Below are 16,874 nucleotides of genomic sequence, written 5' to 3'. Positions count from 1 at the left end.
TGCAACCTCCTTTCAGGGAGTTGTAGAGAGCAATGAGGTCTCCCTTCAGCCTTCTCTTCTCCAGACTAGACAACCCCAGTTCCCTCAGCTGCTCCTCACCAGGCCTGTTCTCCAGACCCTACACCAGCTTCATTGCCTTTCTCTGGATCCATTCTAGCCCCTCAATGGAGGCTTGGAGTGAGGGGCCTGAAACTGAACCCAGGAGTCAGCCTCACCAGAGCTAAAGTCCTCCTGGCTTTCATCATAGGGGGATGGCCCTAGCCAGGGTGATGCTGGAATCCTGGGCACCCTGTCAGGGAACCTGAGCTGGTTCCTTCCCAGGGGTTTGCACCCATGCCAGGGCAGCACCCAGCTCTGGGGTCCTGCCCAGGTGGTGGTGGGTGTGAAGGATATGACCACAAGTCACATGGCTGGGGATGTACTACACATAAGGTGGGCAGGGTGTTGGTGAGGCCACCCTGTGCAGCAGGCAGAGCTATGGCTGATGGTCAGCATGGAGCTGGAGGAGAGGAAGTAGCTCCTTAAGTCATCAACGTCATCATCTCCGTTATTACTCCAGAGGAGACAGGAGCTCTCCCAGCTCCAGAACTGGGTTCAAGTCCCCAAGCCCTCCAGCTGCCCCAGTGAGGGAAAGGGATGTGGAGGAGACCAGGGTGAGTGGCACCAGTTGTGTGAAATCACCCTGGACTGTGCTGTGAGCAGGATTAGCCCCAGGGCTTTGAGCAGAGACACCCAGAGCAGCTTTGAGAAAGCTTTAACTTCTTGAATCCCAGGGGGAAAGCAGAGCACTGGAATTCCTTGGCTGGTGGTGTCCAAGAGGAGGAGACACCCTCTGTGTGCATGTGTGCTGGACACTTGTGCTAGGAGAGGGGAAAAAAGGCTGAAGTTTTGGACTTGGGGTGAAGAAACACCCAGAAGAATTAGTGTGAGGTGTTCCAGACGTGGTCTGGGTGCCTGCATTTCCTCATGTGGCTCAGCTACAAGTTCTCTTCCATGCTGGTGACCTGCTGGTACCCAGGGCGTGTGTGTGTGTGTGTGTGTGTGTGTGTGTGTGTGCAGGGTTACGGGGCTGAAAAGCCAGCCCTGGATCCCTTCAGGTCACTGTGAGTAAGAACTTAATAGGATTCAGAACCCAGAGAGGATCTGCAGCTTGGAGAGCAACAAACCTCTGCAGGGCCTCTGTGGTGTCCCTGGTCCACGCTGCAGGACTGGGAGCCTGGGCCGAGGTGCCAGCTCTGGGGGGGTCTACCGTGGCATTGCCACCATCCATCCCACTTTGCCTCTGCCCCATGGCACTGGGCTCCAGCTCCCACGTGGCCCTCAGAGCGTTTTGAGGTTTTGTCTCCTGGTGGATGCTGGTGGGGACCCTGCAGAGCCCTGTCCCTGGAGTGGGTGCAGGAGAAAGCTTCTGGAGATGCCCCTGGGATAGGTGTCTCAATCCCAGCATGAAAGTCACGCTGCTGTTGGTGTGGTTTCTCCCCTGCTGCCCTCCCTGCGTGCTGCCCTCTGCCAGACCTGTCGACGGCCAAGCGGAAGTTTGCAGACTCCCTCAACGAGTTCAAGTTCCGCTGCATCGGGGACGCGGAGACCGACGACGAGATCTGCATCGGTGAGTCCTCACAGCTGCTCCCGGCGGCCACCGGGACACCTTCGGCAGCGGGCCATGGCAGGCAAGCGCAGGAGGACACCCAGGCACCAGGAATTTGTCTGGGTGCTTTCCTAGATGTTTCTCTGGGTTCAGCATCGAATCCCAGACTGGTTTGGGTGGGAAGGGACCTTTCAAGCTCATCCAGCCCAACCCCCCTGCAGTCAGAAGGCACAGCTGCAACCAGAGCAGGTTGCTCACAGCCTCAGACATGGAATGGTTCCAGGGATGGGCATCTCCCACTTCTCTGGGCAACTTAGGCCAGGCTCTCACCACCCTCAGAGTCAAACATTTCTTCTTTTTCTCCAATCTGAATCTGCCTTTCTGAGTGCCAACCATCAGTTCTTGTCCTGTCACAGCAGGCCCAGCTCAAAAGTCTGTCCCCAGCTTCCTGAAAGGCCACTAGAAGGTCTGCCTGGGCTGAACAACCCCAACATCAGCAAAGCCTTCCCAAGGAAGTCAGGTGTTGCTTCTTGGCCTAACCCTAGCCCTGCAAATTGGAGATGAAAGAAGATTGCCTGTACCTGAGACCAGATTATCCATCCCTTTCCCTTGGGAGAGCTGAGATCTGTCCCTGCTGAGTGCAGGTGGGTTGGACAAGATGACCTGTGGAGGTCCCTTCCAACCCAAACTCTTCTATGACTCTATCAGGAGATGTGGCCATGGCTAGGACACTGTGAGGGGCTACAATCTGGAGAGGAGCAGCAGCAGCTTTGCTTCTGGCTACAGGAGCAAAGGACTGGGCAGGAGCAGCAGTTCAGAGCCAGTGAGCTCCACATCAAGCCCAGCTCCACCCCAGAGCTTTTCATGGTGCAGGACAAGCAGTTTCAGCAGCTTCACTCCATGTTATCCTGCTTCTGCCCCAGCTGAACTCTCAGAGCTTACTGTGTGCCTTGTCTGGAGCACAGCTGCATACAGTAAGCTCTGAAAGTTCAGAGCAGATGAGCTTTAGCCCTGATTTAACTTGCCTGATTTATTTGTTCCCAGGCTCTCAGCAAAAATAGCTTCCTCATCCAGGTCCTCTGGCTCTGATGGACATGCTGGTGACCTGCCACTCATCTGCCAAGCATGGCAGGAGCCTGTGCTGAGCCAAGGGGCTGGCCTGTGATCAGACAGTACAGGTTCAAGATGAAGATGTGGGAAGACTGAGAGGGAATCTTCTCAATGCTGATCAACAGATAAAGGGTGGGGGGCCAAGAGGAAGGGGCCAGACTCTTGTCAGTGGTGCCCAGGGGCTGGACAAGGGGCACAAACTGGGACTCAGGAGGTTCTCTCTGAAGAGGAGGAGGAACTTCTTTGGTGTGAGGGTGCTGGAGCCCTGGAGCAGGCTGCCCAGAGAGGTTGTAGAGTCTCCTTGTCTGGAGAGCTTCCAAAGCCACCTGGCCATTGTGATGCTGGGCAAGCTGCTGTGGGTGCCCTGCTTTGGCAGGGGGGTTGGAGTGGATGATTTCCAGAGGTCCCTTCCAACCTCTGCAATTCTGTGATGTGATGTTTCTCTCTGGAGGTGGCAGCATGTTGCTGGGGATGCTCTGCTACCAGCTGCTTCTGGAGGCAACTGGAAACCTTACTGAGGAGAAAGCAAAGCTGGCAAACCCCCTCAACAGCCAAGCCCCCCCAAGACACAAACAGACAAAAAAAGCCCTGCTCTGTCTCTCTCTGAATTTAAGCAGCCAATCAAAGGTTGTTGACCACTGACTGTGGGTTTGTTCCTTCCAGCCAAGTCTCTGCAGGAGTTTGCCACGGTGCTGCGGAACCTGGAGGACGAGAGGATGCGCATGGTATGGCCCTGGCTGCTGGGGCAGGAGGGGTGGGGGCTCTGCACATGGCTGCTGGCATCTGGGGCACCACAGCACGGTGCAGGCCCCAGTGTCCCTTCTCTTGCCCAGGGCAGGGCTGTAAGGGAGAGGAGAGGGTAGGCTTGGTGATGAGGAATGCCTGAAGAGCATCACTAATGGTGTCTTGCTGTTGGAAACTGGCCAGTGCTGGTGGGGATCAGTGGGGTGAGGAGCAGGCTGGGTGCAAGGTCCTCAGCCTCCTCCACCAGCACAGGGGTTGGGGGGTGAAGTGTGTGGCTTCCTGGGGCTGCAGGAGGGTTTCTGTGGGAAAAGCTGGTGAGTGGCTCGGGGCCTGGGGTGTCTGGGCCTGAGCTGGGCAGAAGGTGGTGGCTGAGTTGTGCTTGGTTTTGCCTGCAGATCGAGAATGCCAGCGAGGTGCTGATCACACCACTGGAGAAGTTTCGCAAGGAGCAGATTGGGGCTGCTAAGGTGAGCTGCTGTCCCCTTGGGGAGCCCTGCTGAGGCTCACACACAGAGCCCAGAGCCATGTGGTGATGGCAGGGACCTGGTGTGCTTGTCCTTAATCCAAGAAGGACACTGAAGTGCTGGAGTGGGTCCAGAGAAGGGCAACAATGCTGGGGAAGGGTCTGGAGAACAGGTCTGGTGGGGAGCAGCTGAGGGGACTGGGGCTGCATAGTCTGTAGAAAAGGAGGATAAGGGGAGACCTCATTGCTCTCTACAACTCCCTGAAAGGAGCTTGGAGCCAGGTAGGGCTAAGTCCCTTCTCTCAAGAAACAAGTCCTAGTACAAGAAGAAATGGCCTCAAGTTGCACCAGGGGAAGTTTATGTTGGTTATGAGGAATGATTTCTTCCCCTTGAGGGCTATCAAGGCCTGGCCCAGGCTGCTGAGGGCAGTGATGGAGGTCCCATCCCTGGAGGGGTTTCAAAGCCGTGGAGATGTGATGCTGTGGGCCATGGTTTGGTAGTCACCTGGCAGTGCTGGGTTAAGGGTTGGACTCCATGGTCTCAGAGGTCTCTTCTAAGCAAAATGATTCTATGATTCTTTCTATTCTGTGATGGGCTCTGCTGGGCATGGGTATGGGAGGAGGTGATGTGCTGCTGTGGGATGGCCAAGGGATGATCCAACTCCTAGTTAAGTTCCTCAATGTTCTGAGGTCACCCCCAAACAAGTAAAATGCCAAAAATCAAATGAACTTTTTCTTCTGTTATTCTGAACAAGAATTACCATTTCCTTAGTGGGCTTCCCAGTCACCTGAACCCCCCATTCTGTGCTCCCCACTCCCACTGTGTCCCTTGGTGACTGCAGAGGTATTTGGCTGGTCCTGCAACATGGGTGAGCTGGGGAAGGGCTAGTGTGGCTGAGGGTGGCTGTGAGGCAACCTTCCCCCCCCCCTTGCTTTCCTGCCTTTGTTCTGAAATGAAACCCAGTGTCTGCAGCTCTCTTGTGAGCACAACCTGCTGCTGCCTGCAAGAAGGACATGGCCATGGTGTGCCCAGCTCTGTGGTGCAGCCCAGACTGGCCAGGCTAGCCTGGGTTGGGCAGCTACAAGAAAAAAAGAGCCAAAAAAGCTCTTTTTAGAAAGGAGGTGGTTATTAGCAGGTGTCACAGGGTCATAGAATGGGGAGGTTGGAAGGGACCTCTGAAGATCATTGAGTCCAACCGTCCTGCCAAAGCAGGGTCACCTAGGGCAAGTCACACAGGAACACATCCAGATGGGGCTTGAAAGGCTCCTAAGAAGGAGACTCCACAACCTCTCTGGGCTGCCTGCTCCAGAGCTCCAGCACCCTCACACCAAACAAGTTTCTCCTCCAGTTCAGATGGGCCCTCCTGGATTCCAGTTTGTGCCTGTTGCCCCTTGTCCTGTCCCTGAGCACCACTGACAAGAGTCTGGCCTGATCCTCTTGCCCCACAGGCCCGTTAGCTGTTGATCAGCATTGAGAAGATCCCCTCTTGGTCTCCTCCAGACTTAAAAAGTGTCAGTAGTGTTGGGGTGGGGAGGGTGGGATGAGAAGTGGAAAAGAAAACCTCAGGCTGACATTCTCCTGAAGCTCCTGCCCCCAGCAGCCCAGTTCCTGTGTCACCATCCTGAGTGACACTGGATGAGCCACTGGGAGGGGTGGCAGGGGATGAGGTGCTTGTTAGGTGGTAGCAGGCATGTTCCCCACCATCTTGTCTTAGGACCAGCCCTGGATCTGGGTGTTTTGCCAAGCTTTAGGCCCTGGGAATCCTCCAACGCTCAGATTTTGGCAGCATCAGCCTGATGGCCATGGATAAAAGCAGCTTCACTTGCTTCCAGCTGGTGCACCTTGGCCTTGGTCCCACCTTGTGCTGGGCAGAACAGGGTCAGCTCCCACACAGGACTTGTGGTCCTTCCTTGTTCTGTGGGTCTTCATGGCTGCTTTGATGCTTTTGTTTTAATCATCAACCTTATTGTTCTGTTTTTTAGGATGCCAAGAAGAAGTATGACAAGGAGACAGAGAAGTATTGTGGTGTCCTAGAAAAGCATTTGAACTTGTCTTCTAAGAAGAAAGAATCCCAGCTCCAGGAGGTGAGAGCAGCCTCTGCTTTTCCATGGCTGGCTGTAGCTGTGGTGAGCTCTTTGAGTGCTTTGTGTGCCTTATGACATGGGTTCTCCTGCTGCAAACTCTGTGGTTCTCCTGGCTGGTGACACCACGCTGGGTGTCAGGAGAATCTTATGAGGTTCAACAGGGCAAAGTGTAAGGTCCTGCACCTAGGTCAGGGCAACCCTCAATATCAGTCCAGGCTGGGGGATGATGAGATTGAGAGCAGCCCTGCAGGAAAGGACTCAGGGGTGCTGGTGGATGAGAAGCTGAACATGAGCCAGCAGTGGCTCTTGCAGCCTAGAAAGCAAATGGCATCCTGGGCTGCATCAAAAGCAGAGTGGTCAGCAGATGGAGAGAGATGATTCTGCCCCTGCTCTGAGACCTCACCTGCAGTGCTGTGTCCAGCTGTGGGACCCCCAACACAAGAGGGACATGGACCTGCTGGAGCTGGTCCGTAGGAGGCCATGAAGATGATCAGAGGACTGGAGCACCTCTTCTATGGAGACAGGCTGAGGCAGTTGGGGCTGTTTAGCCTGGAGAAGAGAAGGCTCCAGGGAGACTTTAGAGCTGCATTTCAATATCAGAAGGTGACCTATAGGAGAGCTGGGAAGGGACTGTTCAGAAGGGCCTGTGGTGATAGGATGAGGGTCATTGGTTTGAAACTGGAGCAGGGTAGGTTTAGGTTGGATGCCAGGAGGAAAGTCTTCACAATCAGGGTGGTGAGATACTGGAACAGGTTCTCCAGGGATGTTGTTGAGGTTCTGACCCTGGAGACATTCAAGATCTGACTTGATGAGGCTCTGAGCAACCTGCTCTAGTTGGAGGTGTCCCTGTTGAATGCAGGAGGGTCAGACAAGATGACCTTTGAGGGTCCCTTCCAACCCAATGCAATCTGTGAGTCTGTCTGCTCCCAGCATGGAGAACAATCAATGAGGAAAGAGGAGTTTCTAATTAGAGTGGAGCAGAAAGGAGCTGGTTCTGCTGCAGGCATCCCTGGTGCCAGCAGGAACATCTAGTTTCCTTCTCTGAGAGTAGCTGCAGTGGCTTTGAGCTTGATGGGAGGAGTGATCAGGCTTAGAGCTTCTAAACTGCTTTAGGAGCCTCTTACTGACGTGGGGGGGTGTTGGCTGCTGCTCTGCCAAATGCTCTTACTGGATGAGAACCTTGAGTTTAAAATCACTTCTTCCAAGCCTGGAATTCCCTGCACTGATCCAGACCTGGGTTGGTCCCTCCAGGATGGGTGTCCTTGCTTTTGGGCACGATGTTGGTGTGCTGCTGAGGTGTTTCTAGGGGAGCTGGTGGGCACTGGGATGATAGCTCAGCTGGTGGTATGGTGAGCATAGGTAGAGAGCAGAGATATCTTCCACCATATCAGGGTTGAAGAGAGGTAAGAGTCATGGTTGAGGTGTCTGCAAGCCAGCAGGGTTTGTAGGGAACTTAGCCTGTGGAAGCAGCCATGTGGGGGGTGTGGGTGGTGGCTCTGTGTGGGATACATGAGCCAGCAATGTGCTCTTCTGGCCAAGAAGGCCACTGCTCTTCTGGAGTGCATTGAGTGTGGCCAGCAGGTCAAGGGAGGTCCTCCTTCCTCTATACTCTCTCCTGATGAGGCTACATCTGCAGTACTGGGTCCAGTTCTGGGCTCCCCAGCTCAGGAGAGATAGAGAGCTACTGGAAAGAGTCCTGTGGAGGCTCCCAAGATGCTGAGGGGCTGGAGCATCTCTGTGAGGAGGAAAGGCTGAGAGCCCTGGGGCTGTTGAGCCTGGAGAAGAGCAGCCTGAGAAGGGATCTGCTCAGTGCTCAGCAAGAGCTAAAGGTTGAGGGATAACAGGATAGAACCATACTCATCAATGGTGTCCAGTGACAGGACAAGGGGCAACAGGCACAAACTGGAACCCAGGAGGTTCCATCTGAAGAGGAGGAGAAACTTGTTTGGTGTGAGGATGCTGGAGCTTTGGAGCAGGCTGCCCAGAGAGGTTGTGGAGTCTCCTTGTCTGGAGAGCTTCCAAAGCCACCTGGCCATTGTGATGCTGGGCAAGCTGCTGTGGGTGCCCTGCTTTGGCAGGGGGGTTGGAGTGGATGATCTCCAGAGGTCCTTTCCAACCCCCCCTGCTGGGGTTGTGCGGTGCAGGACGTGGCTGTGCAGGATGCTGTGCTTGGGCCGGGTGGGCAGCGCTGGCTGCTGGCGCCACCTGCTGGCCGCTTCCACCGCAGACAGTGCCGGGCTTAGGCTGGGAGGGGAGGACAGTGCCGGGCTTAGGCTGGGAGAGGAGGACAGTGCCGGGCTTAGGCTGGGAGGGAAGGACAGTGCCGGGCTTAGGCTGGGAGAGGAGGACAGTGCCGGGCTTAGGCTGGGAGGGGAGGACAGTGCCGGGCTTAGGCTGGGAGGGGAGGACAGTGCCGGGCTTAGGCTGGGAGGGGAGGACAGTGCCGGGCTTAGGCTGGGAGGGGAGGACAGTGCCGGGCTTAGGCTGGGAGGGGAGGACAGTGCCGGGCTTAGGCTGGGAGGGAGGACAGTGCCGGGCTTAGGCTGGGAGGGAGGACAGTGCCGGGCTTAGGCTGGGAGGGGAGGACAGTGCCGGGCTTAGGCTGGGAGGGGAGGACAGTGCCGGGCTTAGGCTGGGAGGGGAGGACAGTGCCGGGCTTAGGCTGGGAGGGGAGGACAGTGCCGGGCTTAGGCTGGGAGGGAAGGACAGTGCCGGGCTTAGGCTGGGAGGGAAGGACAGTGCCGGGCTTAGGCTGGGAGGGAAGGACAGTGCCGGGCTTAGGCTGGGAGGGAAGGAAGGAGGAGGCTGGGCCAGCTCCCAAGTTCAGGTGCTGGGGCCTCTAGGAATCAAACCAGGAAATTTTGCTGGCTTAAGCCCCACTGAGGAGGGAGATGCCTTTGAAAGAGCAGTGTTTGGGTTATGAACCGTGGATGTGACATCCCACACGACGTGGAAGCTTTGCACCCATCCAATGCCTCCCCAGGGCCTGTCCACCATGGCCCCTACCTGCCTAGGGGCTTCCTGGGCATATGTGGTAGGTTGGTTGGGAAGGTTAACACAATCCATTTGTGAGCAGTCTGGAGGTTCTCTAGATGTCCTGATGTCCTAAGGGAGAGACTGTTGTGAGCAGGAGATGTTTCCAAAACTCTTGCTGTCCACATCTGGAGGGTGATACCAGCCACACGTGCAACTGCTACGGCAGGAGAGGAGGAGACCATGGGAATTCTCTGCTGCTTTGGCTGTTAGCCAAAGAAATAGCACACAGAATCTAATCTGCTGCTCAACTCCTGGCAAAGTTCTTGGATTGCATCATTTTTTTCCCCCCTACTTTTCAGATCTCAGTTTGCTCAGCACCTCACCATGGGCAGGCAGAAGAAGCAGAGGGCATAGGGGCCATGGACTATGTCATGGCTGGGTCATGCAGATCAAGACTAAGCTGCTGTTCAAACACAAGCATGTGTTTGCCATCCTGGTTTTGCAGAGTGCCCTGTGCCCAGCCCTGATGGGATGTGTGGCACAGAGTGTCCTCCTCCATGGGGGTCCAGTTCTGCCTTGGGTACATTGAGGGTCACACTGGTGATGGCACCATGTTGGGACAGAGGAATTTGCCCCCACTTGAGCAATGACCCCATAGTGGTTTGCACTAGGGTGAGGCTCTTGGTGTTGAGGTCAGAGGGATGGTGACTCACTCAGGTTGACCCCATGGACACCACCAGCATAGGTTGCACCCCCTGGGTTGCTCCACACAAAATGTCACTTGCAAAATAGCAACACGTGCCGGGGGCACCTGTGTCACTCACCCCCCTGCCAGGGCAGCAGCTCCAGTCCCAGTTCCAGGTCATTTTTATGCACTGGGATTGTGGCATGTCCATATTAAAAAGGGGACATTCAAACTGGACGGAGGGAAGAAATGTTAGACACTGAGGTGGTGAGAGCCTGGCCCAGGTTGCCCAGAGTGGTGGGAGCTGCCCCATCCTTGTGGCCATTCCAGGTCAGGTTATTTGGGTCTCTGAGCAGCCTCTCTAGTTGCAGATGTTGGACTGGGTGACCTTTAGAGGTCCTTTCCCATTCATTCCATCATTCTATGTTTTTGCCTGTTTGGCCTCTACTTGCAAAGCAGGGAAGATCTGCTGTCTGCTGACTCACCAAAGTGCTCACTGGAGAGTGGTGGGGTGCTGCTCAAGGGTTGGACTGGATGTTCTTGAAGGTCTCTTCCAACCAAACATATTTTGTGATTCTGTGACTCCTCAGTTCAGCCCCAATATGCTCCAGGCTATCTCCTGTTGTGGTGCTCTCCAGCAAGCAGAGAATTGCCTTTTATTGTCCCAAACTTCTCACTTTTCTCGCTTCTAATGCCTGATTTTCTGCACAGCTGTCAGGGAGGTGTCAACATCGGCCAGAGAAAGAGCTCTACCATCTGTCCCAGCCCTTCACTGGGCTCTGAAGCTCGATTTGTTCTGCCCAGACACGCTCCCAGTAGACTCAGATGTCCTCTGGTCACCAGGCCAGGTGTTCCTGGTCAGTAGTACCTTGGTGTTTTCTCTTGAATCTCCCCAGGCAGACAGCCAGGTGGACCAGGTCCGGCAGCACTTCTACGAGGTCTCCCTGGAGTATGTCTTCAAGGTACAAGAGGTGCAGGAGAGGAAGATGTTTGAGTTCGTGGAACCTGTAAGTGAGCTCTCAAATCACCTCAGCCTGCAAAAAATTGGGGGCATTGTGTGAAGAAGTGGGGGCCTGGGGCAAGCTGGGTTGTGGTGGGGGACTTCCCTCTGGTGGGATGGCTGAGGGGCTCTAACCTCATCTGCTGCCCCAACCTTGGAGGGAGATTTAGGGGGACAAAGGACTTGTGTGAGCTCTTCCAGGGCATGGAGCCATGAACTCAGCAGCCACACACATGCTGGAAATGTTTAAGTTTTTATTGTGTGGACAGCTTGATGGTGGTGCTCAAGTTCACCATGAGCCAGCATTGTGCTCTTGTGGCCAAGAAGGAGAATGACATCCTGGGGTGCATTCGGAAGAGTGTGGCCAGCAGGTCCAGGGAGGTTCTGCCTCTCTGCTCTGCCTTGATGAGGCCACACCTGCAGTAGGTTGGTCCAGTTCTGGGCTCCCCGATTCAAGAGAGACAGGGAACTGCTGGAGACAGTCCAGTGGAGGCTCTGAAGCTGCTGAAGGGCCTGGAGGTCTCTGTGAGGAAGAAAGGCTGATGCAGGGCTGAGGGGTCCTGGGGTGGGGGGCTTGGCTTGGCTTTGGGGGTTGAAAACACAAACTCAGCTCCAGGGTCTGTTCAGAGGAAGGTTTGGAAGAGAAGTGAGGTGCAGGCCACCTTCCATTAGGTCCTTTGCCCCTGGGGAGCTGCAGGGATGTGTCCACTTGGCAGTGGCTCTGAGAGCAGCTGTGGGTCTCTTACTGACCATCTTGCTGTGTTTTTCCCCAACACAGCTGCTGGCCTTTCTGCAGGGGCTTTTCACCTTCTACCACCATGGCTATGAGCTTGCCAAGGACTTCAGTGACTTCAAGACAGAGCTGACAATCAGCATCCAGAATGTAAGTGCCACCTGCCCATCACCATGGCTGTCCTGCAGAGCAAAAGGACCTTTCTGGATAGATTGTGGTGACTCAGCTGTGGGTGCAGAGGAGACCACATTGGCTCCATGCATGTTTGAATTCGTAGTTTTCCCACTTATGCTCCGTTTTAATTTGCAGACAAGGAATCGTTTTGAGGGAACAAGGTCAGAGGTCGAATCTTTGATGAAGAAGATGAAGGAGAACCCTCATGAGCACAAAAACATCAGCCCTTACACCATGGAGGGTTACCTCTACGTGCAGGAGAAACGTAGGTGTGGGGTGGTAGAGCTGCTTGCCAGGGCAACGTGGTGTGGGGCTTCTGGGGAAGGTTGTTTCTTGGGATGTGAGGCACAAGGTGAATTCAGCAGGGTATGAAATCCATGGAAGAGAGAGGATGGTTGGGATATTAAGGTGGGAATGTGGGAATCAGGTTGTTCCTGGAAGGTGGAATCTCCTCTAGCGCTTGAGAAAAGTCTCTCCCCTGAGTAGAAAGGAGTTGTTAGTGCCCAATCCCCTTATGAAGTCCCAGCGAACCCAGCAGGTCCAAAAATGTGTCATGTTAAGTGATGGTTAAACCTGATTGTGGCTGGGAGGGCACTGAAAGTGCCCCAATTCTGGGAGTAAAAGCTGCATTTGCTGTGTAGGTCACTTTGGGACCTCCTGGGTGAAGCATTACTGCACGTACCAGAGGGAGACCAAGAAGATCACCATGGTGCCCTTTGACCAGAAGTCTGGAGGCAAAGGGGTGAGTGTGGATTGGCAGTGGGGTTGTGCCAGCTCTCCTGGTGCTCAAACTGACCTGTTTTGAGCAAGGTGACACACATGCCAGAGAAGTAGGGCAGATCCATGCCAGGCTGAGCAGGTGCTCCATGGGGAATTCACTCTGCTCCTCATTTAAAAGAAAAAAATGAGAAGCAAACCTTCAAACCAGCCCTCCCTAGATCTTTGGAGCTTGTCAGCTGGGCTGGTTTCCCAGGTGGACATCCCCTTGGGCATGGCTCTGGTTCATGCTCTAGCTTCATGTTCCTGGCTGGTGGCTGGGCACAGGTATTTGTACAGACAAGCTTGCAGCACCTGCCTCTGGGCTGAGACTGGAGCTTTCTCCTGGTGATTCTAGGTCTGTCCTTTATTTACTTCATTCTATTTGTGACAAGAGAGACCTTTAAAAGCTGAAGCATGTGAAGTTAGAATCATGGAATCACAGAATGGCTTAGGTTGGACGAGAACTTGATGATCATCAAGTCCAGCCCTTAACCCAGCACTACCAGGTCACCACTAAACCATGGCCCTCAGCACCACATCTACACAGCTTTGAAACCCCTCCAGGGATGGGGACTCCACCACTGCCCCAGACAGCTTGTGGAAGAAATTGTTCCTCATGTCCAACCCAAACCTCCCCTGGTGCAACTTGAGGCCATTTCCTCCTGTTCTATCACTTGTTCCCTGGGAGAAGAGACCAACCCCCACCTGACTCCAGCCTACTTTCAGGAGCTGTAGAGAGCCAGAAGGTCTTCCCTCAGGCTCCTCTTCTCCACACTAAACATCCCCAGTTCCCTCAGCTGCTCCTCACCAGCCCTGTTTGTCCAGACCCTTCACCAGCTTCGCTGCCCTTCTCTGGACACGCTCCAGCCCCTCAGTGTCCTCCTTCTCGTGAGGGGCTCAGATCATGCAGAGGCTTGCACGATCCTGGTGTGAAATGCTGTTAGTGCTGGGGCATCTCTCTCTCTCCAGAATTCCCTTCCAGTCCCCACTGGTCTGTGGTTCTGTGACCACCATGGGTGAGTCACCAGAGTGTGGAGCAGCCCAGGGGCTTGTGGTCTCACTGCTGGGCATTTTGGGGGCTGGCTGGAGCAGGCACTGGGTGATGCTGGTCCCTCACTCACAGATCACATATGACACTGCACGTGGCATCAGCCCCTTGTGAACGTGCCTCAGGTTGTGGGTGGAGCCTGATATTCCTGGGATTGAAGTTAGGGCATTCCCTGAACACCAGAGATCTTGGGAACAGCCCTGTGCCTGCAGCATGTAGGACCAAGTGCAGGTAGCCTTTGCTGAGCCCTGGGGAGAAGCTCACTCAGGTTTGTCTTTCTGGGTCTGTTCTGGGGCTCTACAGAAGTTTCCTGGAAAAATGGTGATGTCAGGGAACAGGGTGGTCAGCCAAGGTGCCCTGAGGAAGAACACAGAGAGCACAGCAAAGTGGCCATCTCCAGGAACTCCTTTAGAATTCATTTTCTGTTGAGCCGTGGGTGGATTTCTGAAGCCACGTCTGTGCTGGCAGGACACCAGCAGGGATTTTCTCCAGCAGAGGACAGCATTGCATGCAGATCCTGCTGGATCTCCCCTTGGCTTGCAGGAATCCAGCAGAAGTTGGATGCAGACTCCTGGATGGGAGAATGGTTTTGTCGTTGCTTTGCTATATAATAAACATTTTGAGGCGTGTTTGCTCCCGTTGAGAGCTCTGCTGTGCAGAACCCTGCCAAAAACCCAGCCTGGAGTGAAAATTTGACAGCCAGGTTTGTGCTGCATTGTTCAAGCTGTGGAAAAGAGAGCTGACTTTGGCCAAAAGTTGTGGTCCAGCACTCCCTGCCTGCCCACAGCGTGGGACGCCTGATGCTGAGTGCCCAAATGGAATCATCTGCACCCTGAGAAGAAAGCTCCTCCTGAGGGGTTTTGGACTAAACATGTTTGCAAGGGTGAGAAGACAAGTCCTTGTGTCACAGATATAAATAGACCTTTCCAGCAGGCTGATATTGCCAAATCTCCCCAGGTTGGAACACGCTCATGGAAAGTGCAGTGGGTGCTGGGTGATTGTTTGATTGTTCTTGGTCCAGTGGGAGGTGTCCCTGCCCATGGCAGGGGGTTGGAACTAGATGATCTTTAAGGTCCCTTCCAACCCAAACCATTCTATGAATCTATGAATCTTCCTCTCTACAACTCCCTGAAAGGAGGTTGCAGTCAGGTGGGGGTTAGGTCTCTTCTTCCTAGTATCAGGTGATAGAAGGAGAGGAAATGGCCTGAAGTTGTGACTGGGGAGGTTCAGGGTTGGACATTAGGAACAATTTCTTTGCTGCAAGAGTGGTCAGGGATTGGAACAGGCTGCCCAGGGAGGTGGTGGAGTGTTGGGTTGATGGTGGGGCTCAATTCATATATTCACAGAATGGTTTGGATTGGAAGGGACCTTCAAGATCATCTAGTTCCAACCTCCCTGCTATGAGCAGGGATGCCTTCCACTAGACCAGGATGCTCAAGGCCTCATCCAGCCTGGACTTGAACATCTTCAGGGAGGAGGCATCCACAACCTCCCTGGACAACCTGTTTCAGTGTTTCCTCACCCTCACTGTAAAGAATTTCTTCCTATCTCCAATCTAAATCTACCCTTGTCAAGTTTCAATCCATTCCCTCTTGTCCTATCACTACAAACCCATGGTCTTGGAAGTCTGTTATAACCAAATGAGTTGTATGATTGTCTGCTCTGTGGGTTTTGTCTCTTCCCAGGGAGAAGATGAAGCTGTCACCCTCAAATCCTGCACGCGCCGGAAAACAGACTCCATTGAGAAGAGATTTTGCTTTGATGTGGAAGCTGTTGACCGGTGAGTGGTGAGGGGCACAACAGCCTTGGCACCTGCAGCTGGGGTCACCAAAGGGTGCACACAGCAGGGGGTGTATCAGGCATGCCTAAGAGAAGGTTGTACTCATCTGTACTTGGCTTTCCTGGATGCTTCTTGTGCAGTTTGTCTGTTTCTCTTCGCCCTCGTTCACTTCATGAATGAGAAGAGTTAGTCCATGGAGACCTTCTCCCTGGTGCTTCAGCCAGGTGCTCTCAGGGTGTTCAGTCAGTGCTTTGGCTTGCAAGGTGCTGAGTTTACCCAAGTCTCCCCAGTTTTGCTGGTACTTTGGCAGTCCTGGCCACGTCAGGTGATGGCTGCAAGTGTGGAAAAGATGCTCCAAGTGTGGGTTGGCAGGAAAATGATGTCTCTCTCCAGCGCTGGGTTTGTGGTGGAATCACTTCAGCTTTTCTGCTGGAAAGTGGCTGTTGCTGGGCCACTCTGGATGCATGATGATGGAAGTCTGCTTGCACCTCTGCATTCGTGCACCTCAGGGAACCTCATGGAATCTGAGCATGGTGGGGGTTGCAAGTGACCTCTGGAGATCATCCACTCCAAGCCTCTCCTAAAGCAGAGGCATCCACAGCAGCTTGTCCAGGATCACAATGGCCAGGGGGGTTTGGAAGCTCTCTAGAGATGGAAGCTCCACAACCTCCCTGGGCAGCCTGCTCCAGGCCTCCAGCACCCTCATACCCAAGGAGTTTCTCCTCCTGTTCAGATGGAACCTCCTGGGTTCCATTTTGTGCCCCCACTGCCCCTTGTCCTGTCCCTGGGCACCATTCAGAATAATCTGGCCCCATCCCGTTGCTCCCCCCAGGTCCTTTAGCTCTTGCTAATTCCCTCTCAGACTGCTCTTTACATTCAACAGCCCCAAGTCTCAGCCTTTCCTCCTCACAGAGCTGCTCCAGGCCCCTCAGCATCTTTGTAGCCTTCCCTGGACTCTCTCCAGTAGCTCCCTGTCTTTCTTGAACTGGGTACCCCAGAACTGGACCCTGTACTGCAGCTGTGGCCTGAGTAGGGTAGAGCAGAGGTGGAGGAGAACCTCCCTTGACCTGATGATGTTTCCTGAAGGAGTGGATTCCTTTCTGCTGGGATTTCTCGTGCAGCTGTTGAGCAGATATCTGTGTGGGCTCAATCCTCATGCCCACAAGGGTGACCCTGGTATCTAAAGAGCATTCCACAGGGCTCTCCTATAGAGAGAGGAAATCCAGGCTGGAGTTACTGCTTCAAGTGAAATTAGTCACTGCCTGGGATCCTCCTTGCTGCAGGAAGCTCACATGGTTTACACAAGCTCTCTCCAAAGTCCCTAGATGCCTGTACCCCCACCTGATTGTTCCAGTTGTCCTCTCCTTTCTGTTGGCCACTGCAGGAATGCCCAGGAGGTGTTGGGACAGCCCCAGTTCCTCAAACCCTAAGGTGTGGAATCACTCTGGAACAACCCCGGGTAGCACTCCCTGCCCAGCCCCAGCTCCCAGCCTGGGGCAGGGAGGAGGGGTCGTGGTGGTGGTGCTCTGCTGGTGCTGGCTGAGGGGTGAGATAACCCCAGAGCTGCCTCCTGCTCTCTGGGGTTCTGCTCTCCTCCAGAAAGCTGCCAGATTTCTGCTGACACAGGGATTTTGGTGTTTCTTCCCCCTGTCCCCCACCCTGAGGATATTTCTTTTTAATGTGAAAATCAAAATCAAACTGGGAGGAGGAGAATCCGGCCACCACAAGA

At 54.3% G+C, this 16,874-nt stretch overlaps 1 protein-coding gene across 2 annotated transcripts in view; it reads left to right on the top strand.

Moving 5' to 3' along the window:
- ARHGAP26 (Rho GTPase activating protein 26) overlaps positions 1-16,874 on the top strand; it is a 130,682-nt gene that overhangs the window by 22,120 nt on the left and 91,688 nt on the right. For both annotated transcript variants that reach the window (XM_054389313.1, XM_054389312.1), the window contains exons 2-10: positions 1,514-1,609; positions 3,362-3,423; positions 3,838-3,909; positions 5,889-5,990; positions 10,548-10,658; positions 11,430-11,534; positions 11,694-11,823; positions 12,200-12,300; positions 15,051-15,145. In XM_054389313.1, coding sequence (XP_054245288.1) covers positions 1,514-1,609; positions 3,362-3,423; positions 3,838-3,909; positions 5,889-5,990; positions 10,548-10,658; positions 11,430-11,534; positions 11,694-11,823; positions 12,200-12,300; positions 15,051-15,145 — 874 coding nt within the window. The remainder of the gene's footprint in view (positions 1-1,513; positions 1,610-3,361; positions 3,424-3,837; positions 3,910-5,888; positions 5,991-10,547; positions 10,659-11,429; positions 11,535-11,693; positions 11,824-12,199; positions 12,301-15,050; positions 15,146-16,874) is intronic.

This window comes from Indicator indicator, chromosome 18 (genome assembly GCF_027791375.1).
Source record: "Indicator indicator isolate 239-I01 chromosome 18, UM_Iind_1.1, whole genome shotgun sequence".
NCBI lineage: Eukaryota > Metazoa > Chordata > Aves > Piciformes > Indicatoridae > Indicator > Indicator indicator.
The sequence above is the reverse complement of the archived record's forward strand: the minus strand, read 5'-3'. Positions and strand labels throughout refer to the sequence as shown.